Source organism: Beta vulgaris, chromosome 6 (genome assembly GCF_026745355.1).
Source record: "Beta vulgaris subsp. vulgaris cultivar EL10 chromosome 6, EL10.2, whole genome shotgun sequence".
Lineage (NCBI taxonomy): Eukaryota > Viridiplantae > Streptophyta > Magnoliopsida > Caryophyllales > Amaranthaceae > Beta > Beta vulgaris.
Genome location: NC_079207.1, coordinates 19,271,481 through 19,288,199, shown reverse-complemented (window position 1 = coordinate 19,288,199; position 16,719 = coordinate 19,271,481). Strand labels below are relative to the sequence as shown.

Below are 16,719 nucleotides of genomic sequence, written 5' to 3'. Positions count from 1 at the left end.
TTTATATGATATGATTATTGATTGATATTTATTCGTGATTTGATTAGTTATTGATTTCTCTAATTGATTAGTATTTTATTATTAATCTTGCAATCTGATCAATTGTTTGATTAAATGTTGTTAATATCGGGTCATAAATTGAGAGATAGTACTCTTTAGAGGCTTATCTACAATTAGCAAATCTGATTATGTTGAGCGACCGTACTAGCATATGTTGATTTGAGAGCATTAATGCCTGACCAATGATTAACCTGTGCTCTAGATATCTGATTGATTGAACTATTGATGATATTTTGATAGATTATAGTTATAAACATGGTGAACCATTAACCTAGATCTTTTTACTTTGATTTTCTTTATTTATTAGTTTAGAACCTTAATTCACATATTTCTGATCTTATTTAGTTTTCCCATAATTTAGAAATTAGATTAAAACGACCATCTCTCTGTGGATTTGACCCTACTTACCCTACTACATTGTGTGTGTGTGTGTGTGTGTGTGTGTGTGTGTGTGTGTGTGTGTGTGTGTGTGTGTGTGTGTGTGTGTGTGTGTGTGTGTGTAGAGTGTGAGTTATGACACACTAAGGTTGCGTAGAACTTTGGTCGACCTCTGGTGATTGTCGAAGGGATGATACATTTGGAATTGAAAACATGATATGATGATTATGGTCTATCTCTCTCTCTCTCGTTGTGTGTGTGTGTGTGTGTGTGTGTGTGTTTTTGTGTTGATTATGGTTTATGTGTATGTATGTGTGTGTTCATTATGGTTTTTCTCTCTCTCTCTCTCTGTGCGTGCGTGCGTGCGTGCGTGGGCGCGTGCGTGTGTGTGTGTGTGTGTGTGTGCGTGTGCGTGTGCGTGTGCGTGTGCGTGTGCGTGTGCGTGTGTGCGTGTGTGCGTGTGTGTGTGTGCGTGTGCGTGTGCGTGTGCGTGTGTGTGTGCGTGTGCGTGTGCGTGTGTGTGTAGTCGAAGCATAAGAACGAATTAAGGCATGAATAGTAAAAGACCACAACCTGCTTGTGATGTTGACTGCCTAAGTCATGTTTTGGGTATTCTACAATACCACAGCCTAGGCGCGATATTTGAAAGACCATGAGCTGGCCATGGTGTCCATTGATTTGTGCGATGCTACTCTTTTTTTGGCTCTTTTTTTGCGATTTTCTTATTTCATTCGACTTTCTTTTAACCCTAAATTATAAATATGCTTGGAGGTTGTTTGCCTCATTATTGTTCTTCTAAGATTAGAAACAAGGGAGAGCTTTTGAGAACTTGTAATCATTATTAAAAATATCTGAATTCTACTGCATAATTCGTGATTTTTCTCCTTGTTCGAGGATTTCTACAAAAAAATCATTTGTCGGTTTTATTGCTTTCTTTCATTCATTGCTCTATTATTGTTGAGATTGCTTTATAGATTGATAATGTTACCTTAGAATTTACATGTACGACCATAGTCACCATGTAATACGAAACAAGAGCAAATGAAAAGCATGACTGCATGACCCATTACCACGGAGGAATCCAACAGTATTAATTGGTCATTTGATCTCAACATATTTAAAATCGACAAAGAAATAACCCAGGTTTCTTCATTGTGTTTCCCATTCCCTCATTTAGTGTTCTACCAAAATTTAATACTCTTTGAGTTCTAATGGTTATGGACGGAACAGATGATGTCATTGTCCCAAAAACATCTACTTAATTATACCTTACCCTGCAATTACCCATAACATCTAAAGCGTTATCTTGGATTTTTGTAACATTGAGACAATTAATCTATTTAATTTATATAACTTGTACCTGAAACTAAAATAATGCTACTACTATATATAAAGCGTTATTAGTAGACAATTGACAAATTCAGTCTGCCATATTTTGCCAGTCACTTCAAAACACATCTGTCCAAAACATCCTCTGCAAAACCCAAGTGCTTCTACTCAAAAGGTATATGACTATATGATAAAGGCATCATGCTAAAATAAAAAAAGATATCTTAAAATGTATGCTCACACAATTTTCTGTATATAAATTTTCTTTCTTTCGCCGCCTTTTTTATACATATTATGATACCTTGGTTTTCAATCAAACAATTTATCATACACCTGGGTGTACTATCCGCATAGTACACCTAAGAATATTTTTCTACTTGTTACTCATTCGAAATTATTCAAATAAGTAAATAAATGAAAATTAATCTTGGAATACACGTAATACACCGGGTGTATAGTAAATTAATTCTTTTGTTATTTATGCAATTGTTGTGAGATCTAACTACTCTATAACCTATAAACAGGCCATCTCTACTTGAGGATGAAATCACATATAGCATTTTCAATTCTCGTGGCACTTCTGGTTTTCTCTCAATCAGGTAAATAAATTAACAATTTCCAACTATAAGATTTTAAATTGTTCGACCATCATAGCAACATTGATGATGATGATGATAATATTTGGTCTTACAATATGCTCCCTCCAACAGAAAACAATAGGCAAAACACATATTTATTGCACTTCAATATTAAAATAATTTGGGACTCTGATCGAGCCACAATTGTAGACTCAACTCAACCCACCTAGACCTTACAGCAGATGATCATTGAAGACAAATTAGAATTCAATGAATCAAACCAACATGAATTACAATGCTTAAAGTCAACTGTCATATCAGCTTCTCCAAATAGATGATTAATTCATGTAACTTCAAGCAATATCCAACCAATAGTTTATAATAGTATCCATAAATCTTGCTAAATTGTTCTAACAGAGTTGACAATGCACAAATGATCTCCAAATTATGAAAGAAATTGAGTGGTATAATAGATGTGGATGTGAATTGTGAAACAGGGGAATGTTACAAATGGATGAAGATATGCAAGGATGAGAAGGTGGGAAATGTACCCTTCAAATGTGGGAAGGCAATGTGTGACAAATACTGTGCAAATAAGCACTCAGCTGATAGTCCTCATGCATGGGGTAAATGCAAAGATGACAATTTACATGTTTGTGAATGTTACTTCATCTGCTTCAAAGATTCATCTAGTGGATGTAGCATCAACAACAACATTCAATTCACTTCTCACTCAAACATACCATCTCCTTCTGCTCTACCCAACCCTTGATATTATTCATTCTTTTATATAATTAGCTACCACTCCATCAGTTAATATAAGTACTCTTTAATGATTCCTGTGTCATGTGTTTAGGAAAAAGTAAAATACACAAACATAAGAGTATATTTGTTTTGTTTGTTTTGTTTCTTTTTTCTGAAACGCTTTTAACCCCCTTTGTTATAAAGCATATCTATGGTTAAAGTTATCAATACTAAACTTCTTGAATTATCTCTTCATTTGAAAATAATTGTCGCATAGCACGCTTCCTCCGCTAAGCGACCATGATACAAATTGATGCCAAGTTTTGGGGAACTTCCTCGATATAATCAGAAGTGCTATTTTTCCTATATGAAGTATACTGTATACATACAGGAGACCCAAAAGGCTCAACAAAAACTGCAGCATAACATTTTGGAGAACTTTGAAGAAGATTCCACGAAACTAAGAGTTATTCCTAAATAATCAAAAAGTTGAAGATATATTTAAGAGCACAAGCAAAAGTTGGGAAATACACATCGAATCTCCTTACAATTATCATTACTTACTAAGTGCCAGGCAATAGTTTTTATTTTATACTAATATGCCAGAAAATAGTTGATGGATTCCATCAAGTCTGAGTCAAAGACAACTCATGAGGGAAAAGAAATAAAAAAACAAAAAAGAAAAGAGGGAATCAAATCTCAAAGTGCATTAGTAAATGGTAAGCAAGGATGGTGAAAGAAGGCACCAAAAAAATAGCAGCCAGCTTTCCGTTCACCATCATCATCAAACTCAAAAATGTGTCAATCAAACAATGGATCAATCGTAACTTTACACAAGAAAAAATTTGAAAAAAAAGAATGAGAAGAATCAGCCCACATTTCAAGCCCCTTCCCAAAACCAATTGCAGAAGTCAGAAGACTAACCCAAAGGGGGCAGGCAGAGGGAAGAGGATTATAACCCAAAAACAAGTCTGTGGTAAAAGAGAGAGAGAGAGAGAGAGACTAACATGTACAGAAAGAGTTTCAACCAGATATTGAACACAGTTGTTCAAAGACTTGTCGAATGTTAGGCCGCTCATTTACAGGAAGAATACACCTAAGGGATATACCGAGCATATCATCCATCGCTTTCGAGGGTTCTTCTCCCCCTGCAATGTCTCTATCTACACAGTCCATACGCCGCCCTTCTTGATCACACAGCCGAACCCAATCTGTGAGGTCAACTGCACCTGATTGGCCTGATATGATATCACCAGCACTTCTTCTTGACATTATTTCCATAAGAATCACCCCGAATGCATATACATCAGCTTTGAATGACGGCATTGGCTTAGAGGCATTAGTAAGTTCAGGAGCACAATAACCAAGTGCCCCGAGATTCAAAATCTGCTCAGCAATTCCAGCAGGCATCATCAAGCGGTGTAAGCCGTAATCAGTAAGCCGGGCACTAAAGTCAGGCCCGGCTAAGAGTATATTTGTAGGCTTCAGGTTTCCATGACACATGCCTCTATCATGAAGAAAGACCAGGCAGCGGGCCACGTCAACAGCAACTTTCAGTCTTTGACTGAATGACAAAAGAGAGTATCTTCTAGGCGTGGACTCTGCATAACACACACGAAATAACATTCAAGAAGATATCAAACGGTATGAATGATATGTAAAACAAAGAGCAAGAATAACTAATGCACGATAACACCTTCAACCATAATTGTGAAAAGTTGAAAACCAATTGAAGATATCAGAGAAAGGTCTGAATCCATTAAACAGCCCAATCACATAGAAAGTATGAAAATTTTCAACCAAACTCAGCTGATGCAACTGCTCGACTAAACTATAGAGAAGATATTGCACAAACAACTGATGTTGAGCCTAATTTGTTTCTTCTTTTTTTTTGGGGAGAGGGGGGGGGGGTTGAGAGGATGGGGGAATTTAGAGGTTTAAGTGTTTAACACATTGTTTGGATCAATATAGGAGGGAAAGGAAGGGGAAAGAAAGGGAGGGGGAAGATGGAGCTTTGTGGAATAACGCTATTAAAGAGGGAGGGAAAATGTATCCTTTCCTGTCCCTCCCTTTCCTTCCCCAAACCCTTATCCTTATCCTGATAAGGGGACTCTTTATACTCCCTTTCTCTTCCTTCCCCTTCTCTCCATTTCCTCCTATCCAGACATCGTGTAAAGGATTGGAGGAAGAATTTATAGATCAGATTGGAGGTAGAATTTATCAAGTTTTGCCGTAAAATTAGACTAAATCTCAATCGAGTTAATTACATTTTCTTGTCCGGTATAAACAAGGTTACACTATCTTCAAATCGAAAAAAAAAAAATTAAAAAATGCTCATGAAATTAAAATGATTAGGAGATTCACATCTTGACAAGCAATGATTATTAATGAGTCAAAGGGCAAAGACACAAGAAAACAGGAAATGGAGAATAGAGAATCATAAACTGCTAAATGAAGTATCCACGGTCAAGAAAGATCATTACAACATCGTAGTAGAAGTATATTCAATTCTAAAGATGTTTACTAGTCAGCCATATGTACAGTCCTGTCAAGTCCCGAATATTTTGACAGAAATTGCAGAACTGATATAATTAATGAATCCTGTGAACAGCAAAAAGCAAATTAAGCATCTTAGCTAACAATCCACCAAGTGCAATGCAGAAATCAGAACTAATATGGGCAGCAAGTTTAAGCATGTTCAGGCTAAAAAATCACACATATATAAGCTATAACTGCCTTACCATACAGGTGAAGTGCCAGGCTATCTCCATTGATATAATCTGATAATATAAGCCTTTCCTGTTCTCTGGGTCCCCAATAATAAGCTCGTGCTGGTACTATATTAGGATGCCTCATTGAACCAATCTTTTTGACTTCCTTGGCAAAATCTTTCTTATTTTTTACCAATCCCACCCTCAGCCACTTCACTGTTAACATTTGCCCACCACTGAGTGTGGCCTTATACAATGTACCATGACTGCTTCGACCAAGAACTTCAGCTGGGGCTCGAGATAACTGCTCAGCTGTGAATGCAAGTGATGCATCAAGGAAAAACAACTCTCCAGCAAACCGATCAGGTGAGTAGACATCCAATGTTACGGGTTGTTCAGATGTCTCAAAGAAACGAGGTGAGGATGACAATGGTGAACCTGGAGGAGACTTTCTTGCCGATGTCACTACCGGATTATCAGGGAGATTGGGCTTCATGTAGGAAGTACCAGATGCGGCTGCCACAGGTGCACGCTCAGCAATATCTGTAACAAGTTCAGCTTGTCCTGACAATGACCTCGAATTAGGAGTTAGTAAATGAGTATTGGAAAAACTCAATGAAGTTTCTGAAGGATCAGAGCCTGCATGAAATTTGAAAAGAGAAGGCCGAGTAATTCTTCCTTTAACATCTCTTCCAGGAGTTGAACCATTGAATTTGCTCCTCCCATTAAACTGAGAACGATAGTAAGCGACTGCAACAAATGCAATCATGACAGCAGCCCCAACCGAGGCAAGTATAATGGCTATCTTGATACTAGACTTTGAATTGTGATGCCTATCCCCTCCAGAAAAATAACTTGAATCGCCACTTGGTGATCCTCCAAAACCTGGGATAACTAGCTTCTCGTTTCCAGGATGAAACGAACTCGGTGGAAATGTTCTTAAGCTTTTGGGCACAACACCTGACAGATTGTTGTAGGTCACATTCAACGCCTTAAGACTTGAAGGAAGCTTATCAGGTAAGTGACCCTTAAATTGATTGTTTGACAAATCGAGGGACTCCAACCCCTCTATCTTGACCAATGAACCGGGAATATGTCCTGATAAACTATTCTTTGCAAGATCCAATAATCTCAGACTAACCAAGAATCCTATATCCGAGGATAGTTCGCCTACTAACGAATTATACGAAAGATCTAAGGACTCCAAAGGTGCAAAAACAGGTTGAGCCAGGAGTTCGCCAACTGTAGATTCTGGGAAGGGGATTGCTCCGTTGAAATTATTTCTAGAAAGATTTAGGTCTATCAAGTTCAATGAAAATAAAGCAGATGGAATTGGCCCAGCCAAGTTGTTGATGCTCAGGTCAATCTTGGACAATCTTGAGAACTGACGCCATTCAGAAGGCAAGCTACCTTCTAAAGAGTTATTACTGATTCTCAAGGTAGTCAAAGCTGATTGTATACTGAAATCCGGAAAGCTACCCGTCAACCTGTTTGAACTCAGATCAAGTATCTCCAATGTTGTTGAGTTGATACCACGAATAGAACCTGTTCATAGACAAACTTGGTAAACAAACTCATCCATGAAAAGAAGAATCTAGAGAACATACATGAACAAGTTACAGAAGAAATTTCTTGAATGGCTAGTCACTGGTGAAATATGGAATGCACCAAGCGACCGACTCAAGTTTTTAGTCAATTATCATCACTAGACACTATACTCAAATAAATATTTCATTTAAGCAAAAGAGACAAATCTCTAAACAGTCCAGCTTTCAAGTCACGTAAGTACATACTATCAATATAGTCAATCCTAAACCAGCTCCACAGCAACCCTTCCCCGCCATCCTTGAAAGAAGAATAAATAAATACAAAGTAGCAAAAATTGATCAGTCTTTTTATTTGTTTACGACACTGAAAAAGTGAAGATATACCCAACAACAAAGACGAGTTTCCACTACACTTTCAAGTGTTTAATTTTGGCTAGTTTTCTCATTCTTTGCAACTTCACTTAGATTTCAAGCTATAAACCCAAGTGTTCATTGGTGAGGGAGCATAGCTATTTGAAAGGCAGCTTTGGCCTTTTTCCAGCCCAATTCCCACCTCCCCTACTTTTACTATTAAGGCAACCCGATATTGCAAGTGATAATCCCTTCCTCTACTGAGAATCACTAATATGAGAAAGCGAAGAAGTTTGGACACTGCTGATTATGCAAAGACGACAGAACTTGTATATATCATAGGAGTGTAAACATGGGAAGCTATTCTCCATGTGCCAATTACGAATGATCAAATGATAGGAACTGTAGCAAGTATTTTCGTGAGCAGTGAGCTAGATAAATGTGAAAATTCTGACTCAAAAGTGATCTGCTTTGTTGGTCGTTATAGAGATCCTGCATGCTTTAGTACCATAAATTTAGGATTACTCATAACCCCTTCTACTCAGCTATATAGCTTTTTTACACCTTCAATTACGCCCTTGATAAAGCAAATTGACACAATAAAATCAAAAACAGCATCATAAGTAAATTGAGGTGCTACAGAAACCTTGACGATTGACGAAGGCTATAATTCAAGGACTTCCCTATATTTTGATACCAAGTTTATAATTATAAAATCAAAACTCTACGATATTCCAAAGCACCTCACAAACACACTAGTTGAGACAAATTGACTGTCAAGCTTCAACACTCCTCAAACTTCAGATCACAGATTTTTACTAATCCACTTGCATGCAAGAAAAAAAAACAATTGAATTTCAGCTTTTATAACAAATTTGCTCCCACTTGCAGTATTTCACTTCCTATTACCACAAAGGGATGTTCAAAGCTGTACTGGATTGAACTAGTACAATATAAAGTGAATTGGAGCACTTAGAAATGATCACTTAACCAATTGCAGACAACTTACAAAAATTGCATGACCATGATTGAAAACAAAACAAATGAAACCAAGAATACTTACCCGAAAACCCATTTCCACTAAGATCCAGTTCCATCAAATGAATCGAAGTCGTCAGCAGCTCTCCCGGTATCTCTCCATACAGCTGATTATTATGCAGACGCAAGACCCTCAAATTGAACAACGAGTCGAATGAAGGAAGCTCTCCCCCAATCATATTATCTCCCAAATCCAATACAGCCAAACTCTGGAACAATGCCAATGTATCCTCAGACAAAAACATCCCACCCAAGAGATTCCTACTCAAGTTCAAATGCCGAATCGTATTCCCCAAAGTAGAAACATTCAACGGATCAACAGGAAGCGCACCCGAAAAATTGTTAAAACTCAAATCAACAAACTCCACATTCCTGAGCTCAGAGAAGAAGACAGCAATATCACCCCAAAGACTATTAGCATGCATATCCAAAACCCTAAGTTGCTGGAGGTTCCGAATTCCGGTGGGATAACCGCCATCAAATCGATTATTCGATAAATTCAAGTACTGCAAGTTCCAGATATCATGAAGGCGGTCGGGGATCCGGCCAAAGAATCTATTATCCGATAGATCTAAGTACTGTAAATTACTCATAGAACCTAATTGAGGAACTAATCGACCACTAAAATGATTTCCCTTTAAACTTAGGTTTCGGAGCATATTAAGACCAATTAGAGTACTAAACTTCAACTCACCGGAAAGATTTAAGCTGTCGAGAACAATGGCGACGACGGAATTCGATGAATCGTCGCAAAATACGCCATGAAAGGAGTTAGGGCAGGAATCGAGATCTGCAGCAGTTGCGACCGCCGTTGCATTCCATGTTGCGGTGATTCTACCATGTGGGTCGCTTTGGATCCCCTTTTTGAACTCTAAAAGTGCTCGAACTTCATCGGACTTACAGAAAACCAAAACCGGAGTAAAAAAGAAAAATAACAAAAGAGAAAAAATCACACTACTTTTACTACTAGTACTACTAGTATTAGAACTAGAACTACTGGTAGTTGAGTACATCTTTGAGAAGGTGAAAATAAAAACCCTAGGAGAGAGAAAAATTTCTAGATTGAAGAGTGACTGTACATTGCCATCGGAAAGATTGAAGAAGAGAGAGAGAAAAACTGGTTTAAACTAATAATAGTAATACTAATAATAATAATGATGGGGTATAATTCATTAAAAAGAAGAGTAATGAAATTTAACGAGAAAATTAGGGTTTTTGGAAGAAATAATTGTAGGAAAATGAAGGAATGAAGATGAAGAGACAAAAAGAAGGTATAGAAATGGAGGTAATGAGAGATAGTTGAGGTAGCTACACTCTGTAAACACTTAATATTTGTTCAGACAACTATTTTCTCTCTCCTAAAGGAATTAGGATATGTACTACTACTAACTATGCTCTCCTTTTGTTTCTCTCTCTAGAACAAAGGAAACGACACTGATGAAGTAGTGCCGCTGAATGTGCTAAAATGCCTGCGATGTCAAGCCTGGTTTTTCTTTATTCCTTTGTTTTTTATGTTTTTTGCCTTTTTATTGTTTGCTAAATTCACTGATTGTCTACATCCATATTAAATACGTAGAGACAAATCATTTCAATTTTATTCAACGGATATATATTTTTGTAAATAAATATATTTTAGTTTTCAATTAGGCTATTTTTTTATTGAAATGTGTCTTTTTAAAATTACTGAGCTTTTGCATTATTATAATAATTTATATAAGGATGAGGAGCTAGCTCATGTGGTAGAGCACTTCCCTCTGATCTCTAAGGTCAGAGGTTCGATTCTTACCGGGTTAGCCCTTGGGCTGACTTAATTTCCCAATCAAAAAATAATAATAATAATAATTTATATAATTTGATTGAGTATGATATTCTACTAAATTTCTAATAATTTTTTAAAAGATTGTTTCATTGTTTTACTATCTGTTTTTTTTGGTCGGATCAATTAAGAGTTAGAACGAAGGTTTTCTTTATCTTTTTCGCGCCGTTTTCGATATCCTTCGCCCATAAAGACTTACGTTTCTTTGAATGTTTTTCACACGGTTTTATACGGCTTCATACCTTACAAACCTCATGAATACACTTCATAACTTGCATTCAAACACATCAAACACACAATCAAACACTCATTCACACGCATTCATACATTCTCATTTAATATTTCAAGTTTCAAGATTGCTCCTCCTGCATATCGTTATACAAGATCCAGACGATAAAGAACGGTCAACTTCAATTTAATTCTTGTTTGGGAAATTCCATCTAGTACCACTCTGTTTTTGCAAATTTCATTTGGTACCCAAATTTTAAGAATTGTCCAGCTAATACCACTATAATTACACCCTAATTATTACCATGACTCCACTTTTAGCAAAAAGTTAGGAAATATTATGTTAGTTAGGTTATGTTGAGTTAGATCCCTTAAAATAAAAAGATAAAATATTAAAATTTAATTACTAACCTAACTACGTAAACCCATTCACTTTCTTCCCTATTGCTACTGCTCAAAATACAAAGCAAAACAAAACAAAACCAAAGGTTGATTGAGCACTCTGGGACAATTCTGCACTACCATCTGTAAGTCTTGTATTTGAGAAATTTTTCGCATGCTTTGTTCAATTTTACGAAGGAAATCACGAAAATATTCTTTGTTCAATTCTGTTTTCAATTTGCTTATCACGAAATTATGGCTTTTCAATTGGTTGATACTGAACTTCATAGCTTTGAATTGTTGTGATTAGAATTGTTTGAAAATTCTGTTTTCAATTTGCCTATCACGAAATATTTTTTGGTGCAATGATGGTAGTGCATCTGATCTTCATTATAATCTATTTTGTCATGTACTGTAACCATGGATAATAGTGTTGCACTACATTCTTATATTTAGAAATAGAAGAGTATGATGGGTTATTTTTCCTTTGGAGATGTATAATTACTCTTGTGATTTGTGCTGCACTACATTAGTTTAGCAATTGATTTTAGTTAATTTTTTACAGGAAGTTGCTCCTATCCATTCTTTGATGTTGTTGTTGATATAGATAGGAGTAATTTGCTGGATGTAATAATTGATTACGAGGATGAAGCAACCAAACTTGGGTATGAGACTGCTAGGAACCCCGATTTCAACTATGTGTGGCAAATGAAGCATTGGCCATTGAAACAAGACGAAGACTTGATGGAAATGTTTGAAAGCTCGTAATAATCTTTATAGTAGGCGAAATAAGTTTAAGCTTTTGGAGGGAAGCACACATTTAAAAGGAATGGGTGTTAAATGAGGGAGGAAAGTTAATTTATTAGTTAAACTAAGCTAACTTAATGTTTCCCAACTTTTTGTTAACAGTAGAGTCATGGTAGCAATTAGGGTGTAATTATAGTGGTATTAGTTGGACAATTCTTAAAATTTGGGTACCAAATGGAATTTGCAAAAACAGAGTGGTACTAGATGGAATTTCCCTTCTTGTTTTACGAACAATCTTGTCATGATATAGATCATTAAAGAAATCAACGATATCTTGTACATTCTTCTATAAATCTTTCTTTTTGATAATTGTAGACTCATAATTGTGTCTCTCCATTTAAGGATCGGTGATGAAACATACCGTGATTGTAATTGGTCTGATCCAATGACAGAGCAGTCTGAAAAGCCATTCAAAACCATTTCGAAAAGTGTTGAAGTCCTATTTTAAAACCCAATTAATTACTCATGATAATTAATTGTATTTTGAGCCCAATCCTTTGAAAAGTCTAATTAATTATTTAATAATAATTAAATTTTTTTATTATTTATAATAATTAAATATTTTCAAAAGATATTTGTATAGTTAAAATCATATTTTATCATGTAAAATCAGATATCCGTAGTTAAAAGTTAAACAAAATCTTTAAAACGTGTTTTTATCAAAAAAAAAAAACTGTCAAAACATGTCAAAAACAAGACGGTGCACTAAGCGTAGACTTATGTGTCATACAGAGTCCTGGTCAAACGCACTTCTCTAAGTGAGACGCGGCTTTTCTTTTTTATTTTTTTCAAAACGCGTACCACGTTTACGCTTTCTATTGGGCATGCCACGTCATGTGCATGACACGTCAACCTGCACTAGAAGCAGCTAGCGCATGATGAGGCGCAGTGTCGTTTTCCCTATAAATAGGCCTGATTTCCGTACAGATTTAAGAACGAATTTTTCACATAACACTCGACGAATACCTCTCTACGAATTACAAAACCTCCCTAGGAACATACTTTCAAACACAAATACATTCAATCTACATAATTTTATACATTCAGATTTTCAGGCTTCACGATTGCTCGTCTCGAAGGTTGCCAATCTCGTAGACCCAAGCCACGGCATAATCCTGAGGGTCCTTAAATAAATTCCTATTTTGATATTGAAGTTACGAATTGTTTCTTTCGATATAGATATTTTGATCCTCTGATCTTTCTCCCCTTTCTTCCCTCTTTCTTCTCCATTTCTTCTTCTATTTCATTCACTTGATTATTCTTGATCATAGTGACATTTTACTAGATTTTCAGCCATTTTTGACCGAATTTCCAGTACATTTGCTTTCACCTTGTTTTGTTATATTCTTAATATAGGTGGAACTACCTAAGATGGATATGAGTTGCAGAGTTGGAAAAAAGAAGCAATGAAAATACAGCACACGTTGAAAAATGGTGTGCTTTGCGCCATGCCCCATGTCCGCTTGCACAAAGGAGCATATAGTGCCATAAAATCTTGTATGAGGAATTTCAAATGGACATAACTTCCAAACCACATATCGGATTAAGGTAATTCTAGTTGGAGGTGAAAGCTCATTTCGATATCTTTTCAACGACTGGTCATAAGCTTGTTTTGGATATAAAAGGAAGAAGTTATGCTTGTTTTAAGTTGAACTGTCTGACCAGATCAGAAAGAATGGTGCGCCCACACCATTCGAATTCACAAAAGAACAAAATTTGAGGCGCATTAAAAACAATGTTTTATTTTGAGGAAAAGACTTATGCTTTATTCTATGTTTTAGAGAGTTAGTCTAGGGTTTATATTAGAGAGAAAAACATTTTACTTTTGTCTATGATTGGAGATTATAAGATTAAAGTTTGTGATTTCTACTCATCCGAGGTACTTTTTATTGAATTAATTGCAAAGTTTTAGTTTTTATTCTTCCTTTTCATTGTTATTCTTTGCTCTTCCATATTATTAGATCTCTTATATTGTAGTTTCATAATTGCTTATTTTTAATTAGTTTAATCATTCCTTAATCATGTTTAACCTAGATTATTTATAAACTTCATGTTTTTATGTTTAGAATCCATGATCAGTGAGTAATCTCCTATATAGGGCTAGGGTGAAGTATAGATTAGGGTTTAAATGTATTATTAATGTGATTGTGATGATCTAAAGATGTTTATGTATTGATCTTGGTGTTTTGAAGCCTTAGGATAGATATTGATCACATTTATGCTTTGGTATTTTGATTTCAAATGTTCTTCATTGAATTATAAACTCTTTTATCATCCCCAAGAATCAACTTAATTTTTAGGCCAAGATATTAGTTAGAAATTAAGGGGATCCGTTAGTAGGGGTTTTCCGAATGCATTGGATCTCTTAATCAATTGACTAAATACCATTCGAGAGAGGATTTAGTTGATTGATCAAACAATCATTCTCAAGGAACATTCGAGAGAGGACTCGAGTAATTTAGAGGAAAACTAAACCTTGCATATTCGTCGCCTTTGATTCGCAATTGCATTAATGATTGTTGCTCCGCTTTGATCCATACTAGTAACCTTAAATATAGTGTCTTCCTTATTGATATCTTACCTTGTATTATTTTCTAGTTCTTTGATAGTAGCTAGTCATAGTTGATACCAAATCATTTTAAACCCCTCAAAAACCCTTCAATTGAGTAATTTAGACTTGATAGACTTTGATTAATCCTATTTTTCTTAGTAATTGCTTGTTAGGTTTTATAAATATTGTTTGAAAAGTCATTTTTGATGCCTTAACGACACACTAAAAACCTCTTATCAATAGATCCTGACTGTGTTTATACCCTCACCCCCGAACTCAATCTTTTATTCATTTTGACCATCTATGGAGTCATGACAGGGAAATCTACATTGGATAAGTCCCTAATTTTTCTCTACGATTTTTCAATATCCAATTAGTTTTATGATTCTTCCTTTTAAAGAATTGTTAGCGACTTCAAAACATTTTCAATACAAAAACATTTACAGTGGGGTAGTCAAATACAAATATTGCGCTCATCCCGTGTAGGCGATATAAAACACGCCTATAATTTGGCGACTCCACTGGGGAGGATTTAAAAAATTAATTTTTTGAATGAGTGGGTGGAACTCAAAAAATACGATTTATACTCTTTTATGCATTAAGCAACTATAAGGACAATCTACCTTGCCTCGTTAGCACATGTTCTATGTGTGAGGTCACCCCCGAGGGGTTTGCATTTTGTCCTTCCAAAAAACTTCCTGAGCGCATAATGTTGGATCTTAGTCATAAGCAAACCTACTCAACCATGGCATTGTTCTCTTGTTCCTGACTTGAGATCTGGAGAGCGTCTTACATATGGTCACCTCTTTAAGCACTAGCATGAAGTGTGGGATCAATCTCTTAGTCATGGACCCTTTCAGACTGAACCTAAAACTGACCAATAGTTTCAAACATAGAATGGACTTTAGGTTCGAACTTTTTCATCCATGTTATATGACATTTGCCTCTGATTGAAAGTTTATCCTGTTATTATCTTGTCAAATTGTCATTATTATGTGTCGTTCCTAAAATCGCGTCTAACAAATGATAGAATATTCGTCAATTGGCCAATACGTCGCCTAAATCTCCGAAAATCGTGTCAGGGAGTAGTGCGTCAAACGCATTAAGTTGCGCTTTTGGACATATCACTTATCACTATAATTCGATTAGAAGCTAATTTTCATAAAAATCAATAAGTAGCTTCATAATGAACTTCAAAGTGAGGACACCATGCTTGATGTTCATACATGCACCAGATAATATATCACTCCTCTCACAAAACATAAATTTGCTTTCGAACAAATAAACATTAGTATACTAAAGATCAAGAACAAACACAAGTAGGCTTATGACTAATCCTTCTAAGAACTCTATCTACTTTGGTGGAGTTAGTCATGAAGTCCGGGAGCAGCTTTGGATAAGTTTGGCTGGTCTAAAGATGATTTACCTTTCAAATACTTGGGAGGTCCCTTGTCTTCTAGGAAGCTCACTACTATTCAATGTCAACCTATTATTTAAAAGATTCTGAGTAAGACTGATTATTGGTCTTCAAAGTTACTCTTTATACTAGTAGAGTGCAATTTATCAAGTATGTCCTCCTTGTGGTTCAGATCTACTACTGTCAGGTTCTTTGCTTCATCAACAAGCATTGAAGGTTATTTAGGCTGCCCACAGGGCTTTTCTTTGGACTGGTAAGTGTAGTACTACTAGTAGAGCTCTAGTTGCTTAATTGGGAGACACTTTCTCTTCCTAAAGTTGTTGGATATCTGAACATTGTCAACATCAGGTTTGTATGCTCTTTTGACATTTGGCCAAAAAGAAAGACAGAGCTTGGTAATAGTGAATTCATGGATTCTATATTATAAATAGAGACATCACAAGATGAATGCTCTACGTCAAGCATATGGGTTGTGAAGAAGATTTTGGGAGTTTTTTTAGTACGTAGTTCTCACATATTTAGGGAGGTCTTGATATGCTTAGCCAACCTGATATAACTATTAAGAAATTGTTTTCTAAAAAACATTCTCCTACCAAGTGCACTTTTATCACTTGGCTTGCTCTTAGACAAAGGCTGCTTAGCAAAAAATTGTTTTTGCTTGTGATCAACACATCGTTTTATGTGCTGATGAGAAAGAGGCTTTGGACCACCTATTTTTTACATGTACATTCTCTCAGTAGATTTGGTCTAAGAACTGCAATGATTAGGCTGCCACAATATGTT

General features: G+C 35.8%; 1 protein-coding gene across 1 annotated transcript; it reads right to left on the bottom strand.

Moving 5' to 3' along the window:
• Nucleotides 1-3,778: 3,778 nt before the first annotated feature.
• Nucleotides 3,779-10,182, bottom strand: LOC104896101 (probable inactive receptor kinase At5g10020). The gene is made up of 3 exons (XM_010682803.4): nt 8,762-10,182; nt 5,831-7,345; nt 3,779-4,690 (listed from the first exon to the last, which is right to left on the bottom strand). Exons 1-3 carry the CDS (start codon nt 9,747-9,749, stop codon nt 4,113-4,115), a joined length of 3,081 nt encoding a protein of 1,026 aa, XP_010681105.2. The 5' UTR covers nt 9,750-10,182; the 3' UTR covers nt 3,779-4,112.
• Nucleotides 10,183-16,719: the final 6,537 nt, after the last annotated feature.

Excerpts from the sequence above, each read along its gene's own strand:
- LOC104896101 (XM_010682803.4), bottom strand. The coding sequence starts at position 9,749 with ATGTACTCAACTACCAGTAGTTCTAGTTCTAATACTAGTAGTACTAGT. Across the intron at positions 7,346-8,761 it reads TAGTGGAAATGGGTTTTCGG|GTTCTATTCGTGGTATCAAC; the intron begins GTAAGTATTCTT and ends GTCTATGAACAG. Across the intron at positions 4,691-5,830 it reads CCTGGCACTTCACCTGTATG|AGTCCACGCCTAGAAGATAC; the intron begins GTAAGGCAGTTA and ends TGTGTTATGCAG.